We start from the raw sequence: 11331 nt of genomic DNA on the forward strand, positions 1-11331 counted from the left end.
TCGTCATTTTATATTCTTAATTTCGCGCATGCGCGTTGTCTGTTTTCTGTGATTTTGTCGACTAGTATAGATGGGTCAGTTGGGCACCGTCTGCGAGAAAAGCAGCACCATGACGCAATTCACTCTGCCTGAAATTTGGAAACTAAATTCTGTACTGCTTGGAATTCGCGCTGAAGCTCCAATCCGAACATTTCAGAGTATTTAGGTGTCAATCTGAGGGCAGTGCAATCCGTGGACATGTACCGAGAGTGATAAAAATCAAGCATCCAGTCAACATCATGGTGTTTGGAGTAATCACTAGTGATGGCGACGTTATGCCCCTGTTCACCTTCGCACACGGCTTCAGACTCAACACGGAGGCCTGGATGAGGTAGTGCTGCCCTGGATCAAGAGGGTGGCTGCTGGAATACCCTATGTCTGGCAACAGGACTCTGCACCATGCCACACAAACAGGAGAATCCAGTCATGACTTTCAGACAATTTCTGCGACCACATCACTCCTGACATCTGGCCACCTAACTCCCCAAACTCCAACGCCCTTGATTATTATGTGTGGGGTGCAGTTGAGCGAGAGACCAACAAAACTCCTTGCAACACCAAAGATGAACTGAAGGCAAAGATTATGGTAGCATTGACCAACTTAGAGAAGGAGATCATCCAGAAGAGTTACAGGAGATTCTGAATTTGTCTGGAGGCCGTGGTTAAAGTCAATGGCGATTTTATTGAATAAATTTCAAGGTATTTTTATGTAATTTTGGTAAATGTATCTGTTAAAATGAGATGCGAGTATTTTTTTTTTCATTTTTGCGTAATTTAGACGACAGTTTATTCACCACAACAGCAGGCAGACAGACAAGTAGGCAGATAGATAGATAGATAGATAGATAGATAGATAGATAGATAGATAGATAGATAGATAGATAGATAGATAGATAGTGAGTAGCATCCCTACAAGCATTGTAGAATAAATAAATTGGTAACTGTGAGAGTGAGGAAATTTTTCAGCAAAACATAAGGAAAAGGCAAAGTTAAGAGAGTAGGAGATTATGGTGTGGTAAGAGGTGGGAAATGTAACAAGTGTTACTGGAAGGGGGTCAGCGGTCGAATTTAAGAGAGAAATGAAACAACATTTTTGTCTGATACAGGTTTTGTGTGTTTGTATCTAAGCGAGTGTAAAGCGTCTGTTTGCATGTGTGTGTTCCAAAGTATATTTGCGTGTGTTCGCATTTGTGCTTGGGTATATGTTTGTGGTGTAAATGTGATAAAGAATCTGTGAAATCATCATGATTCAGCGTCAAAAGGGAAACAGCTTGATTACAACACGCTTGGTTTACAGTTAAAGGCCAACGGGTATCTTTTCCCGGACACATGTCATCGATATAGTGATGATTTCTAACCTCTCCCTCTCTCTCTCACGCGCGCGCGCTCGCCCTCTTTCTCATTCTCTGCATCCCTCTCTCCCTCTCCCTCTCCCTTTCCCTCTCCTTTTCTCTCCTTCTTACATCTCCGTAAGTCTTCTTTTCTTCCTCCATACTAAACTGTGATATTTGAAACGTTATAATAAATTGAATTATGCATCCCCACACACACACACAATCACACAAACATACTCACATACAAACACTCACGCACACACAAAAACACACCATCACGCACACACATATGCCAATTCAAATCACTTTAATGAATGTTTCATGCTCAGGAGCAATCCCTAGACGATGGTGGTTAGTGATGAGAGCCCTGGCACAGTCGGATTACACACTAGGAACAGAACGACTTGTTAAATACTTCGGTTGGCTTCATCCAATTCATCATTTCGTAAATTTCCAGTGGACTGATTGATCAGCTTTGTCATCCAACTGTCCCCGAGCTCTCACCACTAAATATGCTTGTCTGAGGAGCGCATGTAAAAATGAAACCCTCGATAATGAGATATGAAATGGTGGAAGCTAATATACACAATTGATTTACTCAGACCTTAAAAGTGAGTTCTTTTCAGTTAATAAAGTTTTTGTTATTTTTATTATTATTATTACTATTATTATTATAGAAGTGCTATTGCAATTGCAAACCCTGTGCCTATACACACACACACACACACACACACACACACACACACACACACACACACACACACACATATATATATATATATATATATATATATATATATATATATATATATATAAATACACACACGCACACACATATATACGTAGATAGCTAGATAGATAGAGAGATAGATACACACAAACATACGAGGGGTGTTGCAAAGTTCCTGGCTTTAAGGGTATCGGGAAAGACCTGGATGGAGGCCCAGCTTTCTGAGTTCTTTTACAGGGTTTAGAAAATCTGAAAGACAGCTGCAGTTAGTGTGTGAATCTGAGAGCAGAATATGTTGGTTTAAGTGGTGGCAGGGATGATGATGATGATGAACAAGAAAAGAAAATTTGTCAATACATATTCGTAGAATATGATCGTATTTATTTGGGCAAAGCATTTCGCCATTACTTCAGGAAAGCTCAATTTCTAGACAACCATGATGGACTATAATTAAAAACACACCTCAAATCAAAATGGCACCAGCCCCTGTGTTTCATTTGTTAATAAATACTACGTGACTTATATTATCTAAATGTATTGCAAAGCAGAACCCTAATAATACATCAAAATATACTTGATCGATTATAAGTCATTCCATACAGATGTTATATAACCTCTATGGATCACAATGTTTCTATGCTATATATTACCACTTATCTCTTTTTAACGTCGTTCGCCTAGAAGCTCTAGAATATAGAACATGCATCAATAAAGGTAGTAACTTTAAATTTGTTAGAATTTTATGACAATTCCAAGTAGCATATCTGGTAATGTTAGTGCTGCAAGGTTCTGCCCTACAGTGGTTAGTACGATATACTCTGTTTCACACCGATATTACAAAAATTTTCAACAAAAATTCTGTTGAAGCCAGTCATAGTTGTATATGCAAGATTATAACACTCTAGCCACAAAACAACCCATAAATATTACACAAACAATCCAACTCAAATTCACCTACAGAGAGTCAGTTAGTTGCTCTTTTCTAGAAAACCGGCATAAGAGAAGTTATATATATCACGAAAAAATATTTTAGCTTCTTTTCCGTTCTGAAACTAAGATATTTAACAGACGTAGAATCAAAGAGAGTTATTCTTGCTGTTACGACTTCGTTTCCTACCTATAGTTGTAATGTACCGTACAATTGTCCAAGTAACAGTAACTGCACTTCTAAGTATTGACTTACGATTTTATTCCATATCTTCTCTTAACGCTAGATTGTGCAAATGCTCCTCACAACTTAATCACCGTGCTAAAACCCTTTTAATTAACAACTTTGTTTTATTTTATGTAAGAAGCAAAAATATTAAGAATTAGTAATTAATCAAATATTTTCTACAACTTAGCTTAACCTAGAAGAGATTTCCCAGAAGCAAACCACGTGTTTATAATGCTCTGGTCGCTTTTTAAAAATTATCCACGAATAAATGACGGATACCACAAACTCATCCCAGCGGCTAACACAATGGGAAATAGCAGCTACAATTCCTTATGTCCATTCAAAAAAAGTTTGCTAAAACGGGCTAACGAAACTTGTTAGTAGTAAAAACATCAACTGTAACTACAAAAAGAAAATTTTCGCAAGGCGGATTTGTCCTGGAAAGTATTATTACCCGTATGTAGGAAATTCCTATCTTTCGCTTTTCTTTACAACTAAGCAGCTATACTTTAAAACTATGAACTATTCTCTTTCTTTCTAAAAAAAATCTTTGTAGAATGTTGAATTAAGGCTTAATTAAACTATGTCTCGAGTTGTTTCCTGCCGACGATTTCAAAGGGGGATGAAACAGTACTATATACAGCTACCAGTGACTAAAAGTTTTAAAAACCTTCGGAACATTATTTTATTTTATTAAGAAAAAGTTAAGAATTAGAAATTTAAAATACAAGTTCTTCAACTTAGTTTAACCTAGAAAAGATTCTCTCCCGTTTAATTGTACCACCAGAAGTAAACCACGCGTTTACTTTTTATAGCTTTCATTTATCTCCTCTACACTGCTTGACTAAACTCCTCACCTCCATTTTACATTCATCTGAATAGTATTTTAATGTATATTCTTAAAATAATTTTTCTTCCTTCACCCTAATCTGCTTTCTTTTAATTACACGGTCTTTCAATGCTCCTTTACTCATTTTAAAAATTTTATTTAATTTTATCATCATCCAATATATATATAAACGTCCTTTTTATCTCTTCCCCCATTTTCTCCTCTCTAACTGGCAAAGTCACTTCTTTATTTTTTTTCTATTTTTGTTTTGTTTAATTATTCAAATATATTCACACAATTTCTTTTCACTATGTTTTATATTCCATTCTTCCTTATCGCCCAAAGATCAGATGCCTAGGACTCTAAACAACGATTTTTGTCCTTTCAAGCTTCCAATGAAATATTATATAACGCTCTATGTCTTGTACTGAATACTTTCTGTTAGCCTTGTTTGCATTCAACTGTTTACACACATACATGTGTTCATATGTACAAATATATATATACATAATAACTATAAATGTCCATACACATGAGTTTTCCTGTGTGCGGATTTCTGCCAACCCAGACCGTCACGTAAAGAATATTATGGGCTTCAGCTATATCTCTGTCATTCAATATGCCTTTCACATTTTCAATGTCGATAAAATATACATGAGTACATATTTTATATACTGGTGTTTCTTTCATCGTTGCGTATTTTCTCCAAAACTTGGCGTTTTGCCTTTTCAAAAGGAAGAAATATCAGTCAATTATATTTCTAATTAACGACGGTATAATTAACACAAATTCCAGTTTATTGTGTTTCTAAATAAAAGGGTGGATGTTATGCAAGAAATGGTAGGGTGCCGGAAAAGTTACTTTGTACTTTTTAAGTTTTGCTATGATATAAACTGGCGGGTCGTCATTTCCATTCATTCTTTTGGGGTCGTTAAATTAGCTCCTGTAATGTAGCGACATCTCTTCTGTGAGCAAACATATCTATTACATGGAAAAATGCGAGCAAGAGAAATAACATTCTTAAGATTGTAAACCTGGAAAATTACAGGATAAGTTATTACACTTGGAAAAGTTGAGGACAAGTTATTATATCTGGTAAAGTACGGAACAAGAAAATTTCTACTTAAAATATTGCAGCTAAGGATAAAATTTCAAATAAAAATTTTAGATTTAGAAAATATTTGCTTTCATTAAAACTAAAAATTTTATTACAAGCTATTACTTCTGCTTGTTAATACTTCTATTAAAAATATAAAAATAACTCAAAATATTTTTTGCATTTAAAAAAAATTCATTCATAAATTTGAAAATAGGCTATATAAAATAATAGTAGTGCATAATTAGTTAGTACAATAAATAGACTAATACAAAAATGAGTTATATATTACAGTAAAATCTACCTATAATAACAAATTCACAGTAAAATTTCCTTGAGTTTTTGGCTAAGTTATTGCCAAGTCCTCACATATTTAGTCGTGACCCAATACCTATTTTTTACATAATGAATTCGCCAACCATATATACTATTTTAGTTTGCATATAACGTTAGATATATTAGTACTTCTGGTTCTCGTTTTTAAGTATTCTAGTGTGTCAATATTTTAACAAAATGATGATACCCTTTTAATTATAATGTTGTAAATTAAAATCAAATAATGTTTAATATTCAAGTTTTATCCTTAACTGCAATATTTTAAGTAAAAATGTTTTTGTTCTGTACTTTACTAGATGTTATAACTTGTCCTGTAATTTTCCAGGTTTATAATCTTAAGAATATTATTTCTCTCACTCGCATTTTTCCATGTAATCCATGTTTTTTCCAGGTTATGCTATTATGCTAATTAATAATGTGTCAAATGTGTCAATTGCCGGTGTCGTTGATAGTTTTTTCCTTATCTCAATGACGCCGGTAACACATATTAAAAGTCCCCTTACAGAACTGTATTCGTAAAAAAAATATAGAACTATATTTCCACCCTCAAATTTGAGAAACAAACACTCATAACTTTTTTTCTTTCAAAATTTCATTGCATGAGATTGATGCCGTAAAATTCCTCGAATTGAGCTCTATCATTTAAGCTTAATTAAAATATAGTTTGGTTTTAAAATAAAAAAGTTGATTATACTTAAATCCAAGTTTTTGCCTTATATTTTTTCGTGATATTTTACCTCACAGTTTTTTTAATATAAATTTTTGTTGCTTGGGACCAAAACTATAAAATTCTTCATGCTTTCTTCTATCATTGAAGCTAAGATAAATATATTTTGCTTTTAAAATAAAGAAGTTATTTAGATCTAAACTTGATTGGTGGTGTAACTTACTCTCCTTATAACGTTGCTACAAATTTTAATGTAAATTTTCTTCTACTCAATCAAATCTCAATTATCTATGCCAAATTGTAACTAGGGACCAGCCCTTTTCAAAAATGTTAACAGTTTTCAATTTGGTTAAGAACTCAATTAGCAACAAGCTCTGGAAGTTGCTGCGTGTGAGAAAAATGCGGCCTTAAGAATATTATTCAACTACTATCGTAGCTATGACTATTTCGTTTTATGACCACAGATACAATATCTCTAAGAAAACGTTATTTTATCTGCCTTTTTCTTTTCTTTCTTCCGTTTTCCAAAGACGGTGTGGTGGGATCTGAGTGATTTCTGGCTGCAGTTTAATATGGTGCTGCGACTATACACGCATGCATCCTGGATCACAAATAAAGAAAAGCTACTCCACTGATTAGTGTGATTGGTGAAGTTACTCACCAACCCACTTAAAACTCTGTCCCACAGCCAGTCTGTCCTCGCTTTGTGCTTCTACCAAAGTTACTATAATAGCTTCTGATTTTTGAATCGGGGTGGCTTCCTGTCATCTCCGCTAAAGTATACATAGCCTACTCATGACTCCTTCTCTCATCAGTAAAATTGTGTCCACAACACCTAAACTTGCACTAACTCTTGCTCCTATTGCTTCCTTTTCAGAGTGTGTACTCCCTGGAACTTCCGCCTTGTAGCCATTGACGTGACTCTTTGAAGACCATGGACATAACTTCTTCCTTCAGACCAAGTCAATAAAAAATATTTGATGCTCTCTGTTTCTGTTTTGTTCTTACTTTCTTCCTCACCCGATTAATAATGTTTGAATATCTTAGTTTCAGTTTAATATTATAACTATTGTGATTTTTATGATCATATTTGTGTTGTTGATAGTAGTATGATGGTAAGCTCCAGACCACTTCCATTGAATTGATCTATAGTTAAATGCCTTCATCCTGTGACTAATACAACTTCTTCAGACATAGAATCTTCAGAGAAAGAGAAAGAGAGACAGACAGACAGATAGACATAGAAAGAAAGAAAGAAAGAAAGAAAGAAAGAAAGAAAGAAAAAAAGAAAGAAAGGAAGAAAGAAAGAAAGAAAGAAAGAATGAAAGAACGAAAGACAGAAAGAGAGGTGTTGTGCAGTAGTACTGATGGAGGTAATGGTGGCGATGAGGAAGGTGCCACAGAAGAAATATGTGTGTGTGTGTGTAATTATATGTATGTATGTATGTATGTATGTATGTATGTATGTATGTGTATCTATGTATGCATATATACGTAAAATCACACACATTTCAAGGGAACAACAACGATATCAACAACAGTAGCGGTAGCAAAAGCAAAAAAACTATGATAACGAAGACGAACAATCAAAATATATATAAAAGATTCGTAATGAAGAGAAAAGGAAAAATATCTCAAGCAAATGCTGAGAGGGTGGAGGGAGAGAATGTCGGTTGATGGGGATGGCGTTTGTGTTCAGGTCGCATAATAGTTGAGGGGGATACAGGAGGTTGAGGTGCTTACACTATACAAATTTACTTACCATCGAATTTACTGATTCTCGTCTGCGCAATGAAACGTTTGGTATTCATTTACATGTTTTCATGTATGTATAAGTAAATATACATCTGCGCGTGCACTTGCATGCGTCTGTGTGTGTGTGTATATGTGTGTGTATGTGTGTTTGTGTGTGTATATGAGTGTATGCGTGTGTTTTGATAGAGTAGTGGATATAGTAAAGTATAGTACTGTAAAGGAGCTAACGAACTGGTAACATACATACATATATGACGACATACAATATGATAACAAACATATATGATAACATACATATGTAATAACATACTTACATGATAACATATAAAAATGTAAATATATATCAGTGTTTTTATGTATGTCGTCTGTGTGGTTGTATGTACGTGTGTATACGTGTTTGTGTGTGCATGTTTGTATGTGTGAATCTGTATTTATGCAAATATTTTAGTGTGTGTAGTAGAATAATAAGATGATAAAAAGGTAGTGAGCTATTAATATAGATTCATGTTTACACTTTTTCTCTTTTGCTTGTTTTTGGCAGCGGACTACCGCTATGTTGGTACCGCTTAGCAAAGGTATTTAAATATTTTTATCTATCCTGTTGATCACAGTACTTTTTTATAACTAGCAGTTAAAATCTCCATCGAATGACACACGACTGTCTTTACAAAGGAAGGATACATTGGAGAATATAAACTTATGATCGTCAGAAAGACAGAATGGTAACAGCATGAAGACCCTTGATCTTGGATCAGCTCGGTTTGGACTTACATATCGCTGAACCATACCAAAAATAAAAGCAAATATGATGACAACAGAATAAAAGTAACATATAGAATGTTGGTTTTAAATTTTAGCACAAGGCCAGTAATTTCGGGTGAGGGTGTAAGTTGATTACATTGACCCCAATACTCAACTGGTACTCATTTTATCGACCCCAAAAGGATAACAGGCAAAATCAACCCCGGCAGTATTTGAACTTTGAATATAAAGACGGACGAAATGCCGCTAAGTATCTTGTCAGCTCGCTGTCTTAGATATAAAAAAAATATTAAGAAAAAATACAACAGTGATCCAGTTATTGCAAAACCTACTATGGTAATGAAAACGAATGCAATAAGAGCAGTTACAAAATGAAAAATAATAATATAACGGCTACAACAATAACAACAATAAAAAAGAAGCTAAACAATTGAAAGCAATAAGAGCAAAAATATACGAATGATCACTTTCACTACAACGACGACAAGAAATGGAAACGTTAAAATTCCTGATGTCAAATGTCATATGTGTCGAAATGCTGATATACATCAACGAATGATTGTGATGTCAGGGTCAAATATAATCTCTGTCGACTAATAATGTTACTTACCCACTCCCCACTCGTTGTTCCATCAATATCCTTTATTGCTCTTCTAATATCCTGTTGTCTTTTCTCTCTCTCTTTTAGTCTCGTTCGTTTCTTTGAGAAAGGTGAATACGGTTTTTGGTGAAAGTGAACAATGAAGAAACATGTTATCATTCATCCAACCTGCAACTAAACTATAGGAAAAACAGCCCAACGGTTCTTATGAATCAAAGGAAAAAGCAATTGAACTGAAGTACAAATTCCTCCCGCCTACTGTCTGCAGTCTTCTCCACAAAGTTCGTGTATAAACCAGCATCATCATTATCATGACCATTAATACTTCCACGACTATTCAATACAGATTGTGGCGAGCGACTTGTGCATGATATGAATGTGAACTTCGTGAGTTCGCGTAATATGTTACTGGAGTCATTTTCAAACCATAATGAATTCATATTAAACTCCTAAGGGCGCAGAAGGTGTTCACTTAACTCAGAAACAATTGCAATGAGTCTTAATGTTGATGGCGATTATGACATCAATGACAATGTTTTTGTCGTCGTCATTCATCGTACGCCTGTGACGCATTGATGACACCACAATGAAAGTCTTTACGATTAAGCACGACTTTTCCAGCTGCTTTGCCATTCTTGTGCAACCGGCTCTTGATATTGTCCATTCATTGCGTTCTTTGCTTGCCTCTTGATTTATTGCCCTCTATTCTTCCTTCTATGATGTCTTCCATACATCTGCTTTCCCGAATGATGTCAATGATAGATGAGCTTTTGTTTTTTCACAATGTTCAAGAGTTGTCGTCTTTCACCTACTTGTAACACACACTCATTTGTCTAATGATCCTTGTAAGAGACTCGTAACATTCTCCTATATACCCACATTTCGAACACAATGACGACAACATTACGATGATAATATATAATGACAGAGACTGCGCGTGCCAATCGCGTCTTCTTACTTATTTTATTCAGATAGTCGTGAGTTTTGACCTTACCAGATCTGTATATGCTGTATAATTTTGTATTTTTGTATACTATGAATCGGTGAGCTTCTTGAAGTTGGTCTATACTAAGGATAACTAATCAACAACGCAGGAAGGAAGCTGCTCGAGATGATGCTAAAAAGTTAAGACATATTTTGAATTAAAAAGAAAACGTTTCCTTTCAATAATAAGAAACATTAAATAATTAAGACAAGGCAGTTGTAATATAGCCTTGTTGTCGATGTTTTTGTTGCTTAGGTTCATAAACTGGTCGAGTAGGGCTATGGTCAAAGGAATCCGTCCTTGTTCAGACATAGTATATCACTGCTACTTCAATGTGTTGTATATATATGTGTATGTGTGTAATAGTGTGAGTGAATGATTGCAATAACGTTTATGTAAGAAATGAAAACGCCCCTTAATTCTTAATATATCACTGGTTAAATATCGAAAGATTTGCAGTCTTTGTATAATCTCCACTAGAACTCAACCGAACAGAATCCATTCCCTTGGCAACTGACAAACGGCCAAAGATTGAGGAAACGGATAGTACGTGTAAGTATAGGGAAATATTTCCACTCACGGAAATCGATCCCATGTCACTGAATCTCTTAGCCGTAACCTTACCACCGTTCTACGGCGCTCGCAATGTTTATTAGTTATACACAGTCAAATAAACAAAGGAAAGAACATGCAGCCATAAATCTCGTTATTTTCACTGAACCAACCGCACAACGACAACATGAAGCAGCAAGGGAGCTTCTGTGTAGTCACTCGATCGGCTCAATTTAGTATCAAAAATGTTCTTCATCTCCATCAACACACTTCCTACCGCTTTTAATATCAGGACCAAATGAGTCTGCAAGAGAGCTTGTACGAAGTCGCTCTGCACCGCTCAATTTAGCAGCCAAAACCAGCGGCAACAAAATCCCCCTCTGTCTTTGAAATAAAAACCACATGTTTTTTTTTTTTTAAGTTCTACATCTTCTGACAAAAGAGTAATTAGGTAAGTACATACACACATACCACACCACACTCACTCGT

The 11331-nt window shown here is 35.0% G+C and overlaps 1 protein-coding gene and 1 long non-coding RNA gene across 2 annotated transcripts in view; one reads left to right on the forward strand and one right to left on the reverse strand.

Annotated features, from left to right (window-relative positions):
- LOC106870191 (uncharacterized) overlaps positions 1–7146 on the forward strand; it is a 405419-nt gene extending 398273 nt beyond the window's left edge. The window contains exon 3 of the mRNA XM_052967050.1: positions 7065–7146. Coding sequence (XP_052823010.1) covers positions 7065–7103 — 39 coding nt within the window. The 3' untranslated portion in view covers positions 7104–7146. The remainder of the gene's footprint in view (positions 1–7064) is intronic.
- Positions 1–9821, reverse strand: part of LOC106870195 (uncharacterized) — a 35217-nt gene extending 25396 nt beyond the window's left edge. The window contains exon 1 of the long non-coding RNA XR_001409493.1: positions 9315–9821. This is a non-coding gene — a long non-coding RNA (uncharacterized LOC106870195). The remainder of the gene's footprint in view (positions 1–9314) is intronic.
- Between the last annotated feature and the right edge of the window lie 1510 nt (positions 9822–11331).

Source organism: Octopus bimaculoides, chromosome 4 (assembly GCF_001194135.2).
Source record: "Octopus bimaculoides isolate UCB-OBI-ISO-001 chromosome 4, ASM119413v2, whole genome shotgun sequence".
Classification (NCBI taxonomy): domain Eukaryota; kingdom Metazoa; phylum Mollusca; class Cephalopoda; order Octopoda; family Octopodidae; genus Octopus; species Octopus bimaculoides.